The 24,249-nt window shown below is 51.0% G+C and overlaps 2 protein-coding genes across 2 annotated transcripts; one reads left to right on the plus strand and one right to left on the minus strand.

The window, feature by feature from the left end:
• Positions 1-277: 277 nt before the first annotated feature.
• On the plus strand, positions 278-14,904 carry hook2 (hook microtubule-tethering protein 2). Its single transcript, XM_066707941.1, has 22 exons — positions 278-464; positions 2,209-2,291; positions 3,089-3,161; positions 3,431-3,481; positions 3,579-3,711; positions 3,834-3,901; positions 4,141-4,203; positions 4,586-4,666; positions 6,923-7,086; positions 7,167-7,307; positions 7,401-7,602; positions 7,748-7,858; positions 8,277-8,361; positions 8,715-8,784; positions 8,939-9,076; positions 9,249-9,336; positions 10,188-10,222; positions 10,694-10,776; positions 11,543-11,646; positions 11,859-11,969; positions 12,201-12,272; positions 12,398-14,904. The coding sequence occupies exons 1-22, from the start codon at positions 420-422 to the stop codon at positions 12,527-12,529; spliced, it is 2,133 nt and encodes a 710-aa protein (XP_066564038.1). The 5' UTR covers positions 278-419; the 3' UTR covers positions 12,530-14,904.
• A 1,031-nt stretch (positions 14,905-15,935) lies between these two features.
• best2 (bestrophin 2) lies at positions 15,936-22,772 on the minus strand. The gene is made up of 10 exons (XM_066707942.1): positions 22,131-22,772; positions 20,480-20,787; positions 19,659-19,753; positions 19,280-19,513; positions 18,962-19,116; positions 18,579-18,656; positions 18,281-18,433; positions 18,101-18,181; positions 17,847-18,001; positions 15,936-17,487 (listed from the first exon to the last, which is right to left on the minus strand). The coding sequence occupies exons 2-10, from the start codon at positions 20,629-20,631 to the stop codon at positions 16,698-16,700; spliced, it is 1,893 nt and encodes a 630-aa protein (XP_066564039.1). The 5' UTR covers positions 20,632-20,787; positions 22,131-22,772; the 3' UTR covers positions 15,936-16,697.
• Positions 22,773-24,249: the final 1,477 nt, after the last annotated feature.

Consider the following 24,249-nt stretch of genomic DNA (forward strand, 5'->3'; position numbering starts at 1 on the left):
CATTCATGTGTATCACAAACCTCACATTAATCATGTGGGATTGGGGCACAACAACAGAATGGCTGTTGTTAATTGAAATTCTGGGATTTCAGTTGTGATCTGGTGTTTGACACTCACTCCCACTGCTAATATGATTAACCTATAATAATAATTGATCATTAATATATAATTAATTAATATGTAGCGGTCAAGCAAAATGATTTATTCTAAACAGGCATTTCGCCGGTCACCTCTAGCTAATCCGCTGCTGCGCTAAAAGCCCAAGTACGGAAGCCCGCTTAGACGGTTGGTGCAGCGGCAGGAGAAAAGGCGAGCGCGGAATTGTGCCAGAAAGGGGGCCCGACCATTCCCGTGTGCACAGCGGCTCAGAAACAACTCCAGCCCCGAGTGAGACGCGCTGTTCCGGCAGACAAACCGCAATGAGTTTGAATAAAGCGGATCTGTGTGACTCATTGCTGAACTGGGTAAGCCGCGGTGTGTGTGTGTTTTTGCTGCTGCTGTTGTTGTTGTTGTAAACGGGTGAGAAGCGACCCGAGTGGCGGCTGGGAAAGTCATCCGCCTGGAAGGAACAGGTGGCAATGCCGGCGGATGGACAGTCCCCATTAAATACCAGCGCTGGTCTTGTCTGGGTTTCAGTGTGCAGGCTGGCGGGACGGTGGTGTACGTGGGACATACTACACTTTGGGGGGGGGGGCATGGATACACAACCGTGGGAGCGTGTTAATTAATTAGACACGCAGGTGTTTCTGCGTATTTATTGTGCGCCCGAGCAGTATAGTGTGTTGCCTCTCACCCTAAGCAGCCCCTAAACAGACGTGCTTTCCGTGCAGTTGGTTCAGGTGGAGTTCACGCTCGGGTTTGTTACATTTGTCCACTATGACGTCACGACGTGATTGACACGTCGTCGGGACGCCGGAGTCGGGCTGGGAAAGGGTCTCCCTCGGACGCAGGTTTGGGTGTAAATGCGCAGCTGTGAGGGCAGTTAAAAGCAGCCCTGGACTGAGCTGTGGAAAGGTGGGGTGCCGTCACTGTTGCTTCCTCGGATGGGTCGTATGCAGTTTTCATGCCTGTGTTGATAGAAATGACCAGCCAGAGCTTCAAGGACCTTCTCAGTAGTTTCTTTTTTGTTGGGGCGGTGTAGTAGCGTCCATAAATATGACAAATCGTATCGCTGACAAGAAAGCTGGTCATAACTATCCTTCAAAGTGAGAGGAATGCTGGGAATGCGAAGCTGGGTTACACATCAGCTGATGGAGGGGGGTGACTGATTCAACACATGTTTATTCTTTGTTTTTAAGAAAGCAGCTGCCAAGGAAAAGCAGTGTCTTCTCTGGGGTAATAAAGGATAAGTAGCCTGAGTTTAAGATGCATTCGGTGCCATGCTAATGTAATAATGGACAGAGATTGGAGACTGACTGGGAACAGGGTTGCGACGCTCCCAGTGGTTTAGTCTGCCGTCCGTGCTGTGACGCATTCAGACGTGTCGGCCTAAGCAGGATTGAGAGTGTGGCCCCACTGTGTTTAGCCTGCGTTGTGAAGAGCGTGTCTGATGGGTGAACCGTCAACAACTGCTGCTGCGGCCGGTTTATGGCAGGAACTTGAGTTTCAGTGTCCCCTGAAGGGCAGAACCCCGTCCCCTGGAGTAACGGAGATGCGCAGTGAGTCAGAGGTGAAGACCAGATACTGTCTTCCTTCTCTGGACACAGTGGGCCGCCCTGGTCCTGTCGGGGGGTGGTTCTCGACCTTGGCCCTGGACATATGCACACCTTCATGACTACACCCCCGCTGGACCAATGCTTCCCCCCCCCTCCATCGCTGCCCTCTCTAGTTGAGCAGCAGCAGAACTGAAGTTTATTGGCTCCTGTAAGATGGGTGCAGTCTTAAAGGTGCACCGTGTTTGCACGCCTGATGCCGCCTCTTTCTGGTGCTTAATGATCAAACATGTTTCAGAAGGCGCGCAGGGGTGCAGAGTTGGGGTTTCAATCTGCACCAAGACAGTTGTGGTTTAATGTGGCTCGTGTTCTTGGTATGTATTGGCTGCTGCTTGTACCCGTGTTGCCTTCAGAACCACAATTGCACTACAAGCTGCAGCTCGCCACACAGCCCTGACACGCAACACCCAGATTACGATCTTCACCTCGGCAGGCGTTGACCTGGTTTTGCGATGATGGGCTTCTGTGTTTTCATGCTGCTGTTTTCTCTCCTCAGCTGCAGACGTTCCAGGTGCCCTCCTGCGCCAGCAAGCAGGCCCTGACCAGCGGAGTGGCCATCGCACACGTGCTGCACAGAATGTAAGACGCTAACTGAGAGCGAGACCCTGATAATGCACCAGAGACCTCCGTCCCTTCAGATGGGCTCTCGAGCTCAGTTCAATTAACAGTTCAGTTATTGTGTTTCTGCAAGGGGCAGGGCTGTGAAACTGCAAATACCGCACAGAGCACGTAGTAGTAAAATCAATCCCAGGCCCTATCTGTGCCCTGCTGCTTTGCCTATCCATCCATGCGCTTTGAGGTGCACTGATTCGTTCCCACTGAAGGGTGCTGTGATCGCTGGGCTGCTTCTCGTATTGCTTCGATGTCTTTCCTTGATTTGTGTTATGAAAAGAGCTCAAAGTTGAACTTGCGCAATGTGTAACCGCCCGAATGTGTGGTTAAACCGCTGTGTCGGTTTAGTCAAAGGCAGTGCTCCTTCGGGGGTGTTTTGAGCCTGCACTGAACGAGGGGGGCTGTGTCTGAATCTGCAGATTATCATGTACGTGAGCAGCCCCCTGCAGTGCTAGGCCTGCATCTCCCCATCACATCTGTATCCCAAGATAATCCCCCCCAAAACAAAATTGTCACGGCCTTGGCTCACCCAGACCACCACATGGCTTCTGCTAATTTAACGCCACTATCGCGGGCGACATCTTGCAGCTCGTCCCTAGCCTCAAGCCTGTCGATATCGTGTCCTCCTTTACATCCTGACGGGGACGTGTGTTGTTTTTAAACTCATCCCTTCCAAGGTTGTCCCTCTGTGGCTGCAGCTGAGATGCTGATTAGATTTGCTCCACGCTGTCATGAGCGTTTCTCTTTTCCCCTGTGCTGTACAGAGACTCCTCCTGGTTCAATGAGACATGGTTGGGCCGAATTAAAGAGGACAGTGACGCAAACTGGAGGCTGAAGGTAGAGGATACTGGCTTCGTGGGGCTCCTGTAAACGTGGATTTTCATGGGAATTGGGGGTGGAGTACATATCCCTTGATAACTTTTACAGCATGATAAAAGGGTGGTATTTAATTGTATGATGTTGCGTCTGTTAAGATGGCCTCCCTTCAAAACGGGGATAGTACACCTGTGACAAAAGACCAAGCACCAAACGGAGCACACACACGGTCCTACAGCCAACATACACATTTGTTAGCAGATCGGTGTTATTGACGTGTGTTTCCATAGGTGAGCAACTTGAAGAAGATCCTACAGAGCATGCTGCAGTATTACCATGATGTGAGTGTCACGCAACTTCGAGAGTGGGGCGGGGGGGGGGGGTTGTGGTTAGTATGCGTCCCGGAGCCTGACCCGCGTGTCTCCGTGTGCCGCCCAGGTGCTGGGTCACCAGGTCTCGGACGACCACTTGCCCGATGTGAGCCGCATCGGGGAGGTGAACGATGTCGCCGAACTGGGCAAGCTGGTGCAGCTGGTGCTGGGCTGCGCTGTCAGCTGTGAGAAGAAGCAGGGTGAGCTGGGAGAAGGGGGCTCTCGGGGTGGAGGGGCGCGTGGCCCTCGTGCGTCTGTGGTTCGGGGGGCCCCCAGTGGGAGCGAGCGCTAAGGGCTTGTGCTTGTGCTTGTCGTTGCGCAGAACACATCCAGCAGATCATGACGTTGGAGGAATCGGTGCAGCACGTGGTGATGACAGCCATCCAGGAGGTGAGGACTGGGGGCGGAGGATGAAGGGGAGGGGGGACCGATTTAGATTTAACTTTTATTTTCGCATTACATGCTGAAGAAATAACAAATTCCTGGGTGTGTTTTGAACGCTGAGTTGCCTTTGTAGGATTTTATTAATTGCTTTTTTGAATCCGGCACCCCAGCATGCTCGGATCTGTAACTCTTGTCCCAGAATTGTCCCTTAGATGTCAGTCCTCTGTCTCCTGCTGTCTATTTAGCTGCTGACGAAGGACGCTGTGGACGCGGGAAGCCCTGAAACGTATGGAGACTTTGACAATCAGGTGTGTCTGTGGGGTGGCCTTGCACGGGGCGTGGTGCCAGTTCTGGGCTCTTGCAACGTTAAGGTCAGGGCAGGTGCCAGAATATGGGGTTGACAGAAGTAGAACGGTCCCTAAAGACTTGTTCAAATGAATCCGTGTCCTTATGATTCTATTCAAATCATCAAGGAAGCGACCGATTTGTTCTCGTCACAAAAGGCTCCAAGCACCTTTTAAATCGAACGCTGCTGTTGCTATTAAACAATTTAAATAAATGAAACCTGTGAAGTTTGTGTAGAAGTGTCTGAGAGTCGTCTGGTTTTGGCATCTTACTGCAGACGCTAAAGAGGGAATAAATCCTCCCCTGTCCATTAATCTTTTGTGTGTGTGTGTTTCCTGCCATCAGTCCCGCAAGTATTACTTCCTCAGTGAAGAGATGGAGGAGAAGGACGACCTGAGCCAGCGCTGTCAGGACCTGGAGCAGCAGGTAGGGTCACATTGGTGTAAGCAATGGGATCGAAGGGCGTGTGGCGCGCAGCATGTGGGGCGCAGGACATACGGTGGGTGGGCAGCTCTGCTCGGGTTTAATCGATCAGTCCGACTTGGAAGTGATCTCTGCCCCCATGTCTTGTGTGATTTTTCTAAAGAACGCTATTTGTCCCGTCAAGATGTACTTTGTAAGGGTCGAAGTTCGCAGCCGCCCGTGTTGATGCCGGCCGGGTAAGTGGCTCCGCTCTCCGGGCGTGAATGCTGGCTTGCCTAACCCCCGTCCACGAGGGCGTGTCCCACACTGACGCACTCACATTCTCTCTCTCGCTCACAAGTTCTATGGGACAGGCTTAAAGTATCCCAAGGTCTTGTTCTGAAGAAAAAAAAACAAAAAAACAGGATGATAGTGCAGATAGAAAAAGGAATGCAAGGAATGCTTGCAATCCTTTCACCCTTTGCCTCACGTTAAAGATTTGTCATTTTGTAAGCAGTGTTTGTGTACTAGTCCTTGTTGGTACACCCATGTAAGTCTAATATGTGTTTAAAAGAAACAGATAGTCTGTATGCCAGTGTCTTCTGTGTCAACTGTCCTGCTTACTATTCCTGCCAGTCACCTGTAATCCTTTAAAAGACTTGTTCAGAAACGCAATGTACTGTTTTCTGAACACTTTTCTGACAGGATATAATATTTCCAAGATAATTCAAATTGAAATATACCTATAATTGAGCAGAATGTGTTTGTTTGTGGCTTTGAAGAGAGCAGCTGTAACACAGAGCGCCTATTCACTCGTATCCCAGGAGGTTTGCGGATGAAATCCTCCGATTGTCTTCTGGGTTTCTCTTGCCAGTGTCCGGCCGCACACTGGGCCTCTATCTCTTCGTCCCGTGCATGCGCATGCCCTGCATCCGCACCCTCGCCATTCGCACCGGCATGCATCCTGCGGCAGCGTGACTGAGAGGGGTTCATATAAACCTGTCGGTGTCCTGTTGAGCCGGCATCCAACCAATGGGCTGAATTAATCCGTCCGTTTTCCCAGAAGCGTGCCTTCTGGAGGGCTGGAGACAGAGGTGTGTACGTGTCAACGTGTGCCTGCCGTCTCGGAGCCTGTCGACTCTCGCTCTTCCCGAAGGTACCGGAAACATTGCGGGATGTGACCTTTACTGCAGAAACCGCCGTTTAAATGACAACCCTGTGAGGAAGGAAGAGCGAGTGTCGACAGTCTCTGGCCTGATCGGTGCACCTTTTAGATCATTGATTTATATGAACCCTTTAATAACACACTGTCGCAGGAATAACAGCCTGAACTCGCATGACACTCCAGCCTGGGACTAACTCTTATATAAAAATAAAAACGATTTTACCTTTCAGGCAGAAACCTGCTCTGTGGGTGCCGCTCTGGCAAAACGCCAAGCACAAAACGGAGCAGACACAAATGCAGGAATAGCTTGGCCTCGGGTGTAACGACAGACCATGGACTGTATGGTTTTATGTAGAAGGTAGAAGTGCCGAGGGAGAGGACGGTCTCTCTCTTGGGAGGAGCTCGCTTTAATGTGACTGTCCTTGTCCTGTGAGGAGCAGGATGTGTCGGAGAGGGGCAGTGCGGTGTTGCCCCGACTGGAGAGAACCTGTTCCAAGAGCCCTTCAGTTCAGTATGATTTAAGTTGGGAGAAAAACCGGAGCGTTGTTAGAATTTCCTGCATCATTTTTCCGTAGTGCTTTATCTTCTCAAACCTAGTGCCCCCTAAAAACCCTCCGACTGCATCGGCGCCAGCCGCGGTCGCATGTGACATTCCGGTCTGCTTGTGCTGGAGATCGCAGGAATGCCGTGCAATTCAATAACCATTTTCAGACGTCTTCCCAGGGTTTCATTGAGGCCAAAGATTAAAAACAAAAGCACTAGAAAGGTCTGCTCATGTAGGCCGCCCTGGTTGTGGTGAAAGTCTCCAGATGCCTTGTGACCATGGCTGGGAACGGTGGTGTCCTGGTGGAGGTGATTTGGACCGAATCCTAATCGGTAAAAGAAAAAATACCTACCTGGTGCCTGATCCAGTCCATAATCGTTACAATTGGAGCACTTGAAATAAAACTATCCTAAGCACAAGCGTACCTCTCCCTTGGGAACCGTAGGCTATTTTCCATTCTTCAGAAGACCTTGCCGGAGTGCGGATCGTCCCGGTTTCTCTGCCGGGTCAGAGTAAGTTTCCCGTCCGACCCCCTCCCGTTCTCTGACGGCCGCGTGCGTCTGTCTCTCAGGTGTCGCTCATCCTGGAGGAGAAGAACGCCCTGCTGGTGGAGACGTGCTCTCTGAAGGAGCGCCTGAGCCGCGCCGACCCCCTGGATGCATCGGCCGGCATCACCGGCAAGAAGCTGCTGCTGCTGCAGACGCAACTGGAGCAGCTGCAGGAGGAGAACTTCAGGTGAGGGCCCAGCTGGCGCTGCCCCTCCATCTTCACCTCTGGTTCCCCTGTGCCCTCTCTGATACCGCTGTGTGCCGCAGGCTGGAGAACGCCAAGGATGACCTGCGGATCCGTGCCGAGCTGCTGGAGAGGGAGGTGTCCGAGCTGCAGCACCGCAACGAGGACCTGACCAGCCTGGCGGAGGAGGCGCAGGCCCTCAAGGATGAGATGGACATCCTGCGGTGAGTGGGGTGGCGTAAAAGGGGGATGTCCTGTGGCCGAGTCCATTTGAGACGGCCAGGGTTGACTTCTGTCCCCGCCCCCCCCCCCCGCAGGCACTCCTCTGACAGGGTGAGCCGGCTGGAGGCCATGGTGGAGACCTACAAGAAGAAGCTGGAGGACCTGGGCGACCTGCGCAGACAGGTGCGCTTGCTGGAGGAGCGCAACACGGTGTACATGCAGCGCACCTGCGAGCTGGAGGAGGAGCTGCGCAAGGCCAACGCGGTGCGCACCCAGCTGGACACCTACAAGAGACAGGTTAGCCAGGCGGGGTGGCCGGGTGACGGGGCGGGTGGCTGGGAGGCAACTGGGGTCCTCGCCTCTTCGCCGAGCGGGTAAATCTGGCCCGTGGAAGACGCGTGTGTAACGCAGCGTGGTGCATGTGATCGGCCCTCTCTCGCAGGTTCACGAGCTCCACGCCAAACACTCCTCGGAGGCGGTGAAGGCGGAGAAGTGGCAGTTCGAGTACAAGAACCTGCATGACAAGTTCGAGGCCCTGCTCAAGGAGAAGGAGGTGAGGGGCCACACTGCGCCGTCTCTGGGATGGGGGCGCAGGGAAATGAGGCATTGGTGCCGCCTGCTGACCGACCGCGGGATGGGCAAATCTGCTGCCTGCAGGTGGTTTAAATTGAAAGGGAAGTCGAGCCAGAGATCATTCCTGGTGTCTTGTGGGGGTTTGCCATTGGCTTATTTCATTTTTTATTTTTTTATTTACTATTCCAGTCCAAACGAAATGTAGGATGTAGAATCAACACAAGAAAACGAAGCTTGAAAATCCTTAAAAAGCATGGCGTTTCAAATATTGTTGGGCATGTCCCCACACTTTTGTCCCAAGTTACGATCTTTTATGGGGACGTTTTCCAAAACCAGTTGCCCACCCCTTGCCCCTGACTGACCGGACCCCTGGCTGTGGGTGTCTCCTGTCGTTGCAGCGCCTGATCTCGGAGAGGGACACCTTGCGCGAGACCAATGACGAGCTGAGGTGCATGCAGGTGCAGCAGAACTACCTGAGCCAAGGTGAGCTCGGGGCGTCGGGGGCAGAGCGCTTTGGGGTGGACGGCATGGGGGCGCAGACCGGGCAGAGCTTGCGGCGTTGGCATAGTTTCCCTTCTGCTTCCTGCTCCCCCAGATGAAGTGAAACCAGCAATATATGTGCAACTGTTAATCTGCAATTTTCTGAGGGAGTCAAAGCCGGGATCCCAGCTTCAGATGCTTGCTGCCTGTTCCGTTATGTGCTCGGTGTTTGTATTCCCTTCCTCTCTGTAGTGTTTTCAGTTCAGCGGGGGCTCTGTCTGTGCCTCAGCCATGTTAATGTCCTGTCCCTGAGGATTTCGCGGCGCTGTATCTGAGCCCCTGTCCCCTCTCCCCAGACTCCCTGTGTGAGGAGGACGCCGGCGCCGTGGGGAACCTGGCGGCTGAGATCATGCCCACGGAGTTCAGGTGAGTCCCGGGAGCGATGGAGACGCTGACCGGATCGCATCAGGACCAGCATCTGCACGGGGGGCGTGTTCTGGGCTTGCAGAATTTAAGATGACTGACTTGGTCGTCAAGTTCTATTATGGTTTAATCGTTTAAATCTGGCCGCCCTCCTCAGAGAGACGATCGTGCGTCTGCAGAACGAGAACAAGATGCTGTGCGTTCAGGAGGAGAGCTACCGGCAGAGGCTGGGGGAGACGCAGGGCCAGCTGGAGGAGTCCCAGCGCAGCCAGAACCGCCTGGAGACGGAGAACAGGTGTGCCTCCCCTCCGCGTCTCGCCATGGACGGGTCTCCGCTCTGGCGTGTCTGTGTGCCTGTATTCCTATGAAGCTTTGTCTGACTTGTGGATGGCATATGAGAGGACACCGTGTGCGTCTGTGTGAGTGTCTCTGTGTCTCACCGCTCCTGCCCCCCCATCTCTCTCCAGGCTGCAGCAGCAGCAGATCTCAGAGCTGCGCACCCAGGTGGAGGAGCTGCAGAGAGCCCTGCAGGAGCAAGGCACCAAGACCGAGGACGTGAGTGTGCCGCCCGGCAGACCCCAGGACACAGGCCCCGCTGGGTCTCGTGGGATCGGAAAGCGATTTGATCTAGGAGAGCGATTCCCACCCCCCCAAGCCCCGGTGGCGCGGTGCCGTTCCGGCCTCGGCTCTAAAAACAAAATCTCCCCACTGTGAAGGGCAGAACGTCCCTATTTATTTATTTTTGGTATGAAATCTGGTGTCCCGTTCAGCAGGAGTCGAATCCCTTCACCCACCCGATCACCTGCCGGGGCAAGACTGTCCTAAAGTCTCGCACTGTTTTTATCGGACATTCAGGCGTCACTGAGGCGGTCGGATTCCGGAACGTCCAGAAAGATCTAATCTAGAATTAACCCGATTTATTCTCGCCCCTCTTGTGAACCCAAGTCCTATTGGTTGGTGCTAAATTTAGAAATTAAATGTTTTCAATTTCTGGAGGGGATGAAAAATGAATAAACAAACGGCACATGTAGTGTGAGGATATTTATAGGCAGTGTAAATAGCCTCTGTGCCCCGGGACGTATTTACACAAACGGACGCTTAAGTAGAGAGCGGCTGATGTTTGGGTCGAGCTGACGGCCCTGTTTTTGATTTAACCCTACCCTGATTAACTGATCTGGATTGCTGTGATCTGGTGTGCCGAGTGAAATTAACCGCTTGTGAAATCACTAACCTGATTTTTCTCTCTCCCTCACCCTGCCCCCCCCCCAATCACTCGCTCTCCTCCTCGCAGGCGATCGTAAGTACAGCTGAAATCTGCATGCCTGTCTGATTTGAAGTGTGTGAATTCACCCCCGGGCTGTGGCGTCCTGACTAACTTTGGCGCTCTGTTTGATTTTCCTCCACAGTCGTCTCTGTTGAAGAAGAAGCTGGAGGAACACCTGTGAGTAGATTGTTTTTTTTCTCTTAAAGTTCAGGTTTAAAATATTTCTATTTTGTTACACCCCTCATTGTTTAGTCATTATTAACAAGCTGCCGTCATTCAAAAATCCCAAAATGATGTCCATACAGCTGTCCAGATCCTGCCGTTGTTGTTGTACCAGGTCACTGAGGTGAAAACTCCTCTTCCAAGCGGTTTTGTCCAGGTTTAGTGTATTTATACAAGAACCTTTAATTGCCTGTGAAACCGGGACCTTTTCCTGGCAACAAGTGGCTGTGTGTACAGCTAACAACCATTCATAGCGGCTTGCCCTTGAAGACGCGGGTCTACGCCTGGGGTTGGGAGACGGGCTTTAAACACTGATGAAAACGGCAGTACGTGGAGAGCAGTCACAGGGCTTCATAGTCACGGTGATGTTCTGACCTTACGGGAGTGTAGACTATCTGTGTTCATCCTCCCTGCTTTATCCTGCAGGGAGAAGCTGCACGAAGCTCACTCGGACCTGCAGAAGAAGAAGGAGTTCATTGATGACCTGGAGCCCAGAGTGGATGGCAACAGTAGGCCAAACTTCCTAACTGTTCCTGGAGAACCACTGCCTAGGGTCCTCTCGGAAAGACTAATGCCTTTAGAAGAAGACTAATGCCGTGTGTGTGTGTGTGTGTCTGTGTGTGTGCATAGTCCAAGTCCGGAGTCAGGAATTGGCAGGTTTTTTATTATTTACGAAGGTCAACAACCACAACGCACACAGAGCGGACCTCAATAGGGCCGCTTGACCCTGACTGCACATCGTGTGTTGACAAACATTGACACACAAGGTTTCGCATGGTTTAGAGAAAAACAACTCCATATAAGGGTCAAGCGCAGCAAGCAAATTCTGCCCGAAACGCCACGATAACATTCATCTGTACTCTGAGCGAGATGTCTCGGGCTCTCTGGGGGGAAAGGTCACACTGGGTGTCCGATCTTCCCTGCAGATGCCACTGTGGTTGTGTGCATTGAGGAAGAGTCTGACCTCTAAGGGTGGGGAATGTTATCAGTTTTGGAGCTAATGAGTAATGTGGTCTGCTTGTATATGAGTTTGTGTGCTTTTGGGGGGGGTCTTGCACCTTCTTGCGGCCACTGACGGCCTTGCGGAGATTGAAAGCATTCAGCACGGTTATATTTGTTAGTTCTAATAAAGTAATAGAAGGAAACTAGTTACTGGATTTAAGATCGACACTGTCCCTTGTGTTAATGAAGTCTTTCTTGGGAGAGCATCTGGTAGGGAGAGCTGGGCTGCGCTGAGGGGGTTCGTAAAGCCAGTTGTCCTCCTTGTGGTTTCAGTGGCGAAGAAGATCGATGAGCTGCAGGAGATCCTGAGGAAGAAGGATGAGGACATGAAGGCCATGGAGCAGCGCTACAAGAGATACGTGGAGAAGGCCAGAACGGTGAGTTGCGGGGGGGGAGGAGAGGGGTGTGGCCAGCAGTGCTGTCGCGCCTGGGACCGACCCCCTTCCCCAGCTTTCCTAGCGTAAAAACCATGGTCTTCCTTTGTGGTCACCACTGCAGCTGAACCGGCGCACCTTCGCCATCCTCCTGTCTGTGGTGGTTTGGTGTGGGGGTGTAGTGACCACTGTTCCTCCTGTCCTCTCCCTGGCAGGTGATCAAGACCCTGGACCCCAAGCAGCAGCAGCCGTCCGGCCTGTCCCCGGAGGTGCAGGCCTTGAAGAACCAGCTGAGCGAGAAGGAGCGCAAGATCCAGCACCTGGAGGTGAGCGAGCGCCGCCGCCCCCCTCCCCGGCCTTTGACTTTTGACCGTGGATGGATTGGGGTTAAAATAGCATCGTTACGGACCCGCGGTCTCCCAGATTCTTGGTGCTTCTGTCCTTGTGTGGCTCGCGCAGGCAGGCGTACGGGCCGATGGGGCAGCAGTGTCCCTGCTCCGGCCCCTGTGCCGCGTGCTGTGTAGTAAGAGCCGCTCTCCCCTGTGCTCTTCCTGCAGAACGACTACGAGAAGTCCAAGTCCCGGCACGACCAGGAGGAGAAGCTCATCATCAGCGCCTGGTACAACATGGTGAGTGAGCCCAGTGCAAGCCCAGCCCATAAACGAGATGTCAGCGTTTCCGTTTCTGCTAGGGCGGGGGGGGGAATGAAACGGGATGCGTTTAATAAACTCGTCTCCTCCCCCCTTCCCCACAGGGCATGGCTCTCCACCAGAAGGTGACGTCGGAGAGGACCAGTGGGGGTGGGGTGGCCCAGTCCTTCCTGGCCCAGCAGAGACAGTCCACCAATGCCAGGAGGGGCCTCTCCCCGCGCCTGCAGCCCAGATAAGGGCAGCTATGCTGGGTCCCCCCGCCACGGCGTTCAGACGGCTGTGGCTCCTCACCGGCCCCTCGGAGCAGTGCTGCCCCTCAGGCACTGGAATGGCGTGGATTAGACACACACACACACACACACACACACACACACACACACTCTGTGGGGTCTGGAGGGCGGCCCCCTGATTTGTCAAGCTGCTGCACAAAGCACACCGGCCTCTCTGGCCACAAAGACCGACTGTAGCGACTGTTCCTGAGGACTAGAAGCTTCTGTCTATATTGATCGTTCTCTTTTGTTTTTTTGGTCCCCCCCCCAGTTTATACTTTCTCTCCTCCCTCCTCCTCGCTGGTCACAGGCCGTGGAGCGGTTCTTCCGAGTACTGCACCGGTCGCCTATTGTTGCTGCTGTAGAGAGACGGAAGATCTGTATTCGATTGGCCCTCCACTCTGCTGCGGGGCCCTCGTGACGCGTTGTCTTCCCTCCTGCATCCCGTCATGTAAGAGACCGTGCCGTCTACACGGGATAACCGGAGGGTCGTATTCTGCTCCCTGAAAGATCGGTTTGAAGGAGGACACCTGGTCTTGAAAGCGACCTGTTGGCCCGTCCATGGGACGGGGGGGACCGTACTTAGTATTTTTATTTGGAGAAAAAAAAAGTTTCAAGATCTTGTCCTTCTTTGGCACTTCTTGGGAAGTGCATGTTTTTATTTTAGTTCTTTTTATGATTAGATTGCTTTACTTTTAAATAATGTAAGGCCATTTTTAATCCCCCCCCTCATTTTAAGGTAGCATTTACTAGAACAAATCATCATGTAAGGGTTTAAAGTTTTCTCCCGACTTATGTTTTTAAGTGTCTGTACCTTGGAGAGAATAGAGTATAATTGTCGAACACCTACAAGTTTACAAATCGGCAGAATATAGAAGATTTCCTGATTGTTTGGTTATTTTCAATGTGTTTTTATTTTTAAATGTATTTTAACTACCTACTCTTGTACATTGTAGACACGCGCTTAAGCACTTTTCTTTTCTACAGGTTAAAAAAAAAAATGTATATATTGGTAATGCCTCCAAGCTACAGTGCCTCTCTGCACAGATTGAGTCTGTGATCATTCCCCCGAGGGGGTGAAATTGACGCGTCGAGCGCCCCAGGCCACTCAGTTGGTCTGTTTGGACCGCCTGTGAAGGAATGAAACGGGCCGACTTCGCTACACGACCGCGCCGCCACTTCCGGAGGTGGCAGGAGTCGATGTATTAAGAGACTGCGGTACGATTTGCTCATAATCAAATTCAATTATAATCCGCGATGAGTAACTCTTCGATTTGCCTGTCCGGCTGAGAACCCGCTCTGACACGCTGTCCGGCGGTGGGGCGTGTTTGTGGGTGAAAAAGCTCATTGGAGTCTGAATCATCATGATGCGTCGCACAGAGACGTTCCTGACGGATGTGCTGGCGTTTCTCGTGCTGTGATGCAGTGAGTTGTATTAACGGTACTATATTTATATGCCCTGTGTGCATCTGTAAAAAATAATAATGATATCTGGTTGACATGCTTGTAACCGTGCTGCTACAGTCTGCACCTGTGAAGTTCAGTGTCCAGGGGCGATTTAAAGAGATGAAAACTTATTTTAACCTCTTGAAAGGAAGTGATGGAAGAGAACAGCTGACGCGTGTCTAAAACACTGGACAACACAACGCCTCTTTGACACCTCTTAATGTATTTTATGACCACTGCTGAGATGGGAGGGTGATCCGTTTAGAGAAATGAATGCTGCCAGAGATCCCCATTTGCTGTTCCAGTCTTATCAGGGTGCGGGCGTCAGTCGGACGTGTTTCGGTACGTGTGTGGGATTGGAAACCGAATCGTTGTGGGATGCTGTGTGATTCCCAGTCCTAATGATCTGTCCTTGCTGAGCCAAGCTTTCTGTCCGGTGACTCCGTATCTCGTCTGATTTTATTTTATTTGAGGTTTTGTTTACCTGTCACATTGCCCAGGCCTTCTCCAGTGTCAGAAGTTGATTGGCCCCTGGTCTGATTGTCTAAACCTGTTTACAGCTGCTTGATCATCCCGTTCTCCTTAGGGCTGCGTTAAGCCTCTTTAGTTTGTACACTACAGCACATGCTACACTACAAGCTTGAAGCCCAGGGTTGTTTAAATGTGTGTATTTTATTATCTGACAGACCTGGGGCAGATTCACAAAGCACAGGGGTGACGTGTAGATTTTTATCGTTGTTTTAGAGGTTTCCATTTTTCGGTGGGTTTTTTTTGTACATATTTAATTGGGTTGGTGGGGAATGTGGGAGTGGAGGCTTACCAGCTACTGTAGGATGAAAAAGAAGTCCATCTGTAATCTTTTGCACTACAAATAAAAACGGGGGACTAGTAACCAACCTGTGTCCGAGTCGTCTTCCTGCTGTGTTTCTCTTCAGCTTGTTTTCATCAGCGCAGTGATGACCAGAGGTCCCCTGTGGATCCTAACCCAGGTCCTGAGGACCCTCTACCATGCTGCGTTTTGTTCCAGCTGAGCTCTCAATTACTTAATTGAATTAATTTCCTAAATCGGAGCCTTTTAATGATTGTGAACAGTAGGGGGGTTAAATTAAGTATAGAATTGTATAGAGAGCTTATTAAAGAACCAGCTCTTATTACACAATTACAAAGTCCATTCTAAGCAAACTGTTACTTCAATTAAGAATTAAGTAACGGAGAGATCGGTTGGAACAAAACCCACCAGGCTAAGGGGCTCCTCCGAGGGTAGGAATCACTGATTGAGCCTGTGGGGTATTTGGGTTCATGAAGTGACTAAAGTAATGCTAGGGGGAGGCCAGTCTTGTTTTGCTGCTGCGTTTCATTTAACGTGCCTAATTACTCCAAAGACTGTTCAAGCTCTGCAGTGACTCGTGGATGTTCTTCCAGGGAGGGGCAGGTGATTTATACCAGTCCTGTTGTACTGGTATGTATTTGTTTTAATGACTATAAATAGCACGGGGAACTAATTCTGGTGTAGTGTTTTTGTTTTTTATGCTCCGTTCCCAATCACGCACCAATATAAACACATACCGTAGAGCGCCGGTTACAGCCGGAATACGGCCTTCCAGTGTTCAGACTGTATCCCATCCCCCGCTGACTCCAGCCCAGCTCACAGCACCTGACCCGAGTTCGACCAAATGTGTAACAGGATACATTAAACCAGTGGGTCTCAATCCTGGTGCTGCGGGCCACATGTGCTGCTGGTTTTTGTACTAGCTGAACTCTCAATTCATTACTAGTAAGGTACCTAACTGAACTATAATTTAACTAATCATTTGCCTAATCTGAGATCTTACATTATTTTAAACAGTTGTAGAGTTCAGGTGAAGTAGGAAACTGTAGATGGAACATGAAATCTGCACAATTTAAAAAGTAAAATGAAGCAAATTAGTTCAATTGAGGGTTTAATTAAGTAATCGGAACGAACACCAGCAGGGCAGAGGGTCCCTACGAGCAGGATTGAGAACCAGTGTGTTAAACGCTCCTCTTGAGCCTGCAGAATATTGTGTGAGTCTGAGATCTCTAGAAAATGTGAAAATCACATTCACTGAGCTGCGCGAGAGACCCACACTAACTGGGGATTAGAGTGGAGATTAAGTGAATCAAAGGACGAGGTTTTTGTAGATGGTTGGCTTTGTCACCTGCCGTCCGATAAAGACACCAAACATTTGTGTCACGACCAGCAGGACATCTCGAGCTCAGAAAACAGTCTGGCAAAGAGACCCACGACACACTTATCAAATCTCCCATGGGCCTCTGCGCCATACTGCTCTCCAAGACCAAGACGTCTTACTGGTGCAGCAGGGAAATGATGTGGGAACATTAGCGATGCTCCTATAGTAAAATATCCAGGATTTAATTTTAATAGAAACAGGGAAAATAAAAAACACTTTGACAGGACAGATACAATCACCAATCAAACAGGAAAGCGCAAGAGGGAGCAGACAGTAAATATTTACAACACTTAACAAGAACAAACGCCACTACCAATCGACCAGGAACTGAGCTGGTTGTCAGAGACGGTCACTTCAGGATCAGGACATAAGGGTCCGTGCTGTGCTCCGTTACACAGTGTTTGTCTGGCACGGTGTCGAGGGATTGGGGGACAGGAATAGTGTCATCTGTTCTTGGGGGACCGGGGACCCTCTGCAGCTCAGTGTTTGTCCTTTGGAACCCCCCGGCCCCCGTTCATGTGCTTCACGTCAGAGATGGGGTGGGGGCTGCAGGCCTCGGACCCCATGCTGACGCTGCGCAGGCGCTGACTGCACCGGGACATGGCCGGCCAGTGTGGGGGGTGGGGCGGCGGCTGCAGCTGTTCCGTGGAACTGAAGTTGCTATTGGACGGGACGCTCAGCAGGGACCGCCCTGCCGCTTTCCCGTTGGGTGGCGGGGGCAGCCGCAGCAGCGCGGGGGGGGCCTGCGTCTCGTCCACCGTGTGGAAGGCCAAGAAGTCCTGCACCGAGCTGCCGCGGGCCGGGGAGCGTTTCGGGCCCCGGCCTTTCTCCGGCAGTGTCTCGGCCACGACGGTGGGGGTGAGGCAGCGGGGCAGCTTCCCCAGGTCCTCCAACGAAGGGTGCCGAGAGGGTGATTCCCTCGGGTCGGGCTGGGCATCCCCATCCCCCGGTGTGAACTGGACGGCACCGAGGGGCGTGTGCTCACCGCCAGCCTCCCTGCTGCCCCCCCCGCAGCTGCACAGCGTGCTCTGGGTGTCGGGGCACAGGCAGGAGTTGAGCGAGCTGCTGTCCGAGTCGCAGCTGGACCGGCGCGCCAGCTGCTGCTGCAGCCGGGCGGAGGTGCGCGTCAGAGCGCTGCCCAGGCTGGCGGGTGAGGGTGCGGCACTCAGCAGCCGGTTCAGCAGGGCCATGTTGTTGGCGTTGTGCGGCTCCTCCGTGTTCTCGGCGATGTTCTCCAGCTGCTGGAAGTGCATCTCCTCCTTGGGCACCCTGCACATGGAGGCAAGAGCGGGACACAGTTGTCTCGGTTTATGAGTCGAGAGATCACTTTGTTTGCTTTGTATACTCTTGTTAGCAGCGACACATGAATACAATAACATTTAAAAACTAGCTTTCAGCCCATTCCCTCGGCTGATGAAAACATGAGGGCAGTCGGGTACCAGCTGCTGAGGAGAACAGCAGCGAATCACTAACCTGCACTGGAAACTTCATGTGGTATCATACCTGGAAACCCCTTGGCCACTTACTAAATTGAGCAAAATGGAATAGTCTGCTTCCCCCACTGTAGATGTGTGCATTATAAAACCTCTTTCTATGAGACGGTTGGCAGCAGGCCCTGTGAGACTCACGCCATGTCAAAGGTGGAGCCCTGGAAGGAGGGCTTGCGCAGGACAAAGACGGTGGCGGCGGTGTAGGGCGGCCGGGGGTTGGAGTCGTTCCAGTAGCGATCCCTCTCCATCACGGGCAGATCCCCGTACATCTCGTCAACCGCCACCATGGACACCTGCCAAAGACACCGCTCCATTATTCACTCAAATCCCTCTGGCAGGCGATGGGTTACACAGGTCGAACAGGACAGACTGGCGGACAGATGGACGCTCACCAGGAAGTTCCGGTCGATCAGCCAGTTGGTCTCAAAGTCGTCGTCGTCTTCACCGAAGGGGTTGATGAGCTGCTCGGCCACCTGCGAGGGCCACAGAGCACACGGGTCAGAGACAAACAGGCCCCGCTTACTCCTCTGCACTCAGGCGTCCATTCATACTTTAGGGAGGGGTTTCCTCACCTTCAGCCAGCCAGCGTAGAAGAAGAACTGCAACAGGGTGAAGATGGGTATGTAGAGGTCCAGGTCGTGGCCTGGGTAGCCCTGGCTGGGGTCCAGGAACTGACGGCCGATCAGACACACCACGAAGAAACTGTACACCGCGATGGTCACCACCTGCAGGGGTGACAGACGGAGTTTCACATCTCTAGTCGCTTTCTCACCCGACACACGATGCAATTCAATCGATAGAGATTTGATTAGATGTCACACAGAAAGAGGTGTGATCAGAATGCGGGTCGGGGAGGGGTGTGTTCCTCACCTGCGTGTAGACCAGGGGCACGCTGATCATGTCATAATGGAACAGCGAGCTGCAGTTTCCCCGGAAGCTATTGAGCTCCTGATCAGAGATGGAGAGAGAGAGAGAGAGAGAGAGAGAGAGAGGTTGAGAGGGGCAGAGAGAGGCATGACATCTAGCACACCTCAGCATCACATGCATGTACAGTTAAGGCTGGTGAGGGAAATGGTAATTCTTCAACCTTTCATCACAGGGGTCCCCAGGGGCCAGATTTAAGAACTTCTAACCCGTTCACAGATGTATTCAGACAGCGTCTCATTGTAGGAGACCCCAGTCAAATACGTGAAATGGGTGGTTTTTCAGAGAAGGATTGGAGTGACAAGAGGAGTGTCTTCTGTTGATCGTACCTCCGTGAGCAGTTTGAGGGTGTGGTCGTCCCTGATCCTCCCCTCTGTGCGGGCGAGCGAGAGCAGGTTGGTGAACCACAGGCAGGGCGTCCAGTATTTGTTGTAGGGGCACGGGATGCTCTCAAATTTCTTCCGTTCCTCTCGGGTCATGAACCCTGCACAAACCAAAGTGTGTAGCGTTTATTATTTTGTTTTCTTAAAGCATTAGAGAGGTGGAGACATCTCCCACATTGCCCCTGGCTTCCAGCCCCGCCCACACTTCCTGTGTTCAGTAACTAGAGTGGAGAGACAGAGAGGGAGTAGCTGAGAGCCACGTACCGGCCTCCACCACGTGGTCCACGGTGGGGAAGCGCTTGAACACAGCGGTGCTGACGGAGCGCAGGATGAGCAGGCCGGACAGGGCAGCATAGCGCATCAGCGTCCTCCGCAGCAGCCTCCCGCGCTCGTCGCTGCCGTGGACCCCCCCCGCCACCACCAACATTAGGCGGTCCGGCAGAGGGATGGACTTGTACTGGCTCCACCAGCGGTTCACCACCAGGTTGACGTAGAAACCTGGCCAGGGTAGAGAGAGAGAGAGAGAGAGAGAGGAAAAGTCGAACACCACAAATATAATAAACTGGCGCGTATAGAATTAATGATTTCCTGTTTTGGGATGTAGAGCTGTGTGTCCCCCCAGCACAGGGAGGAGACCACCTACCCAGGACAAAGGACATGGGGATGAGACTGGCATAGTGGTTGCAGTAAATGGCCAACTTCTCAAAAGACCTCTTGTGATCGTCCGGGAGGCCGAACCTGCGGAGATGGAGGGAGGGGCAGGCGGTGAGAGGAGACTGTTTACTACTGGCTTTAGCAGCGGGGTCTTTGTTCACGAAGGTTACGGACAGGACCCGCTCCTGTGGAGTTTGTAGTGTAAACATATTTACATAGTCCTGCAGGAATGAACAGGATTTCTAGTTGATGTTGCCCGTGTGTGGGTAGAAATCCAAGCCCTCCCTCTCGACCGACACATTCCAACGCACTCTTTAAAACACGCAGAGGTTGTCATTGTTTATCCAAGCACGTGTCGTCGGCAGCCGGCCTAGCAGCGTTACCACCCTCACTAAACTAACTGCAGAAAGTACCGGTCTGGTACGGTAATTAAAAACATATACACACATCAATTGTTTTAAATGTTCTGGATTAAAAACTAACCTGTAGCCTGTGAAGATGAGGAAATAATATTGCACGGTTAACAGGGGGGGATATCGGTCTAGTCTGGAGTTTGTGGTGCCCTCCATTCGGGAGGGGAGAGATTGGTGAGTGCGGGGTTTTAATTGAGGAGTTGATTGGTTAAATTAAAATTCCCTGTCTGTCATGAATGATAGGTCTACGTCCAAGGAGCATATATATATATATATATATATATATATATATATATAAAAAAACTTGGCGGTTATTATTCCAATACCAAAGAACAGTGTTGCTGTCCGGTTATTTTATATAATACATCACTTTGAGTGGCCGTGTTTGAGGGCTTACCTGTAGGTCATGCTGATGCCCACATACATGACAAAGAAGGCCAGGAACTCCTTGTACAGCAGCTTGTAGATGCTGCCCTTCCACGCCAGCAGCAGCTTCGAGAAGCCGCAGAAGCGGGCGTTGGCCACCCGGGCAGTGTAGGTCACAGTCATGTCTCAGGGGTCGGAGGTCAGCTTAGTGGACGGTGGGAGGGGTATTATTATGCCAATACCATTGATATGTAATATTCAGACAGGCAGGTTTTTTTTTTTTTTAAGGATTATTAATAATAGTTATTGTATGAAGTTCTTGTGTCTCAGTAGGGATTTCTGTGGATCAAAAAAACAAACAAAATATAAATCGCTTTTAACCTTTTTGTACTGTCACACTTTAAAACAGCTTAGTAATCGACAATCCAAAGAAAGAAATTGTTTATCGGCAATAAAACCAATTCATTCTTGAGTGTCTGCCGGTTATGCAACGGTTTCACCTCCCAGCCTGAGCGGCGTTGTGTTGTAACCAACTGCAGGGTCAGGAAAGTCAAGGACAGCGGGGGGGAAGACAACACACACACACACACACACACACACACACTGAGGAATACCTTCAGCCTCTGTTTACAGCCCGGGAGCTGTTTGTTTGTGTGAGTGTGTGTGTGTGTGTGTGTGTGTGTGTGTGTGCATGGGGGTGGGTGTTTTTTTATTATTAGTCCCTGCATCTGAAGTAACAATGATAGCATGACCTTTGCCCCTCATTGTGACTGAATTCTGCTGAAGCTTTGACATTCCAGTCGTAGTTAATCGGAATGAGCACAAGACAGTGCATGCGTGGCCTTGTATAACACCTCCATGACCCTCTATCGCTCTAGACCTGTAGAACAGTTTTGGTTCGGAGACGTGATGGAGAGCAGGTCTTTTGAATCGTTCCAAGCACTGTTGTGTGAGCTGGGCGGTGCAGGAATGTGGTTCGATTGTATTGTGGTGAATCCTGCGCCCCTGTCAGCCTGTCCTCTGGCGGGTTAAAAGAAAATCTCCTAGTGCACCTATGTCCCTGGGAGAGTCCTCCAATCAAACACAGAGAGCTCTTTAAACCTAAACCACTCTGTTTTCAACATCAAACTGAATGTTAGTGACCTAGTGTCCCGTCCCTGTGAAAACGCACATCACCGCAAGGAAGCTACCTTTTCCTGAGCAGCCAGTACTGAACTCCAGCTGAACTGTGATGTAGTCTGCCTTCTGCAGACAGACAACCACTGGGAAGGTAGGTCCCTCCACAGTCAACCTCAACGCATTTGCAATATCCATGAGAAGCTGGTCTCTTTGGGAGATAACAGATTCAGAGCTGGCGTCTTTAAACGATTGTTAAATTACTGAGTTTGTCGCTTTTGCCTCAAGATCTGCAGTCACACATTGCTTCTCCTGATTTTGGTCTTCCCTATTCATAGCCATTGAAGGGATATCTGCACATACTTTTTAAAACTATCATACCAAGCACAGAGAGAGTAATAATACTTTGTGTCACCCTTGATTTCATTTCTGGAAATCAACCATCACCAATCATACATCACCTAATCGAAATGATGATGATTATAACAGGAGTATAAACTAGACTTTAAAATCGACAGACACTATTTAAGCAGTTGCCCGAGCGGAAAGTGAAGAAGCGTCCTTACCTTAATCTCGAGTTTTGAGCCTTGGCTTCCCTGCTGAAAAATATTCCCCACAAATCACCGCTAATGCAGGTGGGGGGGAAAATGACCCGGTGCTAAAAAATATATAAAATGAAATAAATAAATTAAAATGAACTAAAATAGCAGTCTTCCACTGGACCTGTGGAAGTGTTTCAGCCTGTGAGAAGCGTCTCTTCTTTCCCAACAGGTGCTTTTCACCCCAAACAGCCACCAAGTTACTCCCTCTTTCCTTTCTTAATGAAGAAAGTCCCACAAAATGATCACCGCCCCGCTTTTAGACACGGTTAACCCCTTCCTCGCCGTGCATTGTGCTCCGCGCTGGGGGCAGGGAGGAGGCTGGGTCCCTGTCCACACTTCCTTTGTCTGGAGGGCGTGTGGGAGTCCAGCCGGTAACCTGCCGGTCCCTGTCTTTGTGAAGAAGTGTTAATTCTCCTCTTCTCTTCTGCTCTCCCCTCCCACCACAGCACACATTGCTGGCCACTCATCCCGGCTGGGGCCAGTTATCACGGCCCTGGGATAAACAGGATGTGTTCATCCACACCCCCCACAGACACAACCGGCTATTGTGAATGAAAGGGACAACGGTAGCGATCATTGACAACTTGACAACTTGACCTGTCTTGGAAGATTTGCTCAAATTAAAACCAATCAACCAATATATATTCTGTATCTCTATTAGACACGGAAGAGAGAAAAACAAAAACCCCTATTGATGACCGGTTGCTATAGGACAGTTGTTTAATTTAACTGTATATTGCTTTTTTGATTCAATTAAGGATTCAATTAAGCAATTAAGACCTCGATGGGAACAAAAACCAGCAGGGCAGGGGGTACTCCAGGACCTGTCATCAACAGGGGGTTTGTTTTTCTCTCTTCCGTGTCTAATTGCTCATTAATTGTGTATGCTTTGTTTTTGTTTGTTTATCAATGTGTAAAGTATCTGTGGCTTCACTGCGAACCCACTATACAAATAAAAACATATGTATTGATTGATTGGTTTTAATTTGAGCAAATCTTCCAAGACAGGTCGTTGTCATTGATAAACACCTGGGCTAACTGTTTAAATCAAAGTTATGTCACGTCACACTATAAAGCAGGTATTATTGCATGCGGTGTGTTGGGTACAGAGCCCCCTATCTAGAAACCGCCTTGCATATTCATTCCTTTCTTTAACTAGTAGATATACATGAATGATTCCTGTGTCTGTTTACTGTGTATCCTTTCCATTTAATATATCGGTAGCAAAAGTAAAATAATGATTCATTGTTATCTTCTGACTTCCCACAGGTCCAGTAAGTGAATCTGCGTCCCCCTGTCCCGTACAAACACCAATACAACTAGTTCTTATGAACGGTACACCGCGGGTAAAAGATAAGCGCTGGAGTTGTCTGTATAGCGTTAACCTCATATGCCTTGGGAGGGTAGGTGCAAAAAATAGTTTGTATAATATGTACATGGACCTGCCAGCACCATGACATCACGGCAACACAGCCTAAATAAGATGTATTTAATGCGCTGTTGTAATAAGCGGCTCCGGGTGTTGCTACAAATATAGCGGGCTGTTTTTGTGCCGCCAGTCTGGAAATGTGTCTTCAGAGACAATTTGAGCGGGTAGTGTCGGGGCTGTGTGAAGGGTAGACAGTTATGCAATTATGATGTCATTATGACGTCACCTTGAGGGCGCGGAAGGTACTTTTTGTTACATTGACTTGAACTTGACACAGACGCGATATAGTCAAGCCGGTAAGTTACAATGGGCTGGGGGAGAGTAGTCAAATGCGTTCTGTCTGATAAACCTACATGTTCAGATTTGGTAGATTTATTCGCCTCCCCCCCAACACACACACAAGCCTGTGGTGCATCACTGTTGGGTGAGTCAGGTATCAAACCAGCCCTGATCATGGGGCTGCAGCCAGACTTGTCATTTGCAATTGTGCTTACAAGCTTGTATCACTGTTTCTGATGTCTGCTAAAGGCGGCTTCTGTGTTTGTGTGTAATTAATTAATGAAACGTGCTGGTACAGAATCTGTGCTGGGTCGTTCTGAGTCACTGTGATGTGGCGACTATAATAGCAGGTCTGATGGCCAGTATTTGTCCCTG

This window comes from Amia ocellicauda, chromosome 7, assembly GCF_036373705.1.
Source record: "Amia ocellicauda isolate fAmiCal2 chromosome 7, fAmiCal2.hap1, whole genome shotgun sequence".
Classification (NCBI taxonomy): domain Eukaryota; kingdom Metazoa; phylum Chordata; class Actinopteri; order Amiiformes; family Amiidae; genus Amia; species Amia ocellicauda.

Coding starts and splice junctions, on each gene's coding strand:
- hook2 (XM_066707941.1), top strand. CDS start 420: ATGAGTTTGAATAAAGCGGATCTGTGTGACTCATTGCTGAACTGG. Junction 2,292..3,088: donor GCACACGTGCTGCACAGAAT/GTAAGACGCTAA, acceptor TGTGCTGTACAG/AGACTCCTCCTGGTTCAATG. Junction 3,162..3,430: donor ACGCAAACTGGAGGCTGAAG/GTAGAGGATACT, acceptor GTGTTTCCATAG/GTGAGCAACTTGAAGAAGAT.
- best2 (XM_066707942.1), bottom strand. CDS start 20,631: ATGACTGTGACCTACACTGCCCGGGTGGCCAACGCCCGCTTCTGCGGC. Junction 18,657..18,961: donor CCCTCAAACTGCTCACGGAG/GTACGATCAACA, acceptor ATCTCTGATCAG/GAGCTCAATAGCTTCCGGGG. Junction 18,002..18,100: donor TGATCGACCGGAACTTCCTG/GTGAGCGTCCAT, acceptor TGTCTTTGGCAG/GTGTCCATGGTGGCGGTTGA.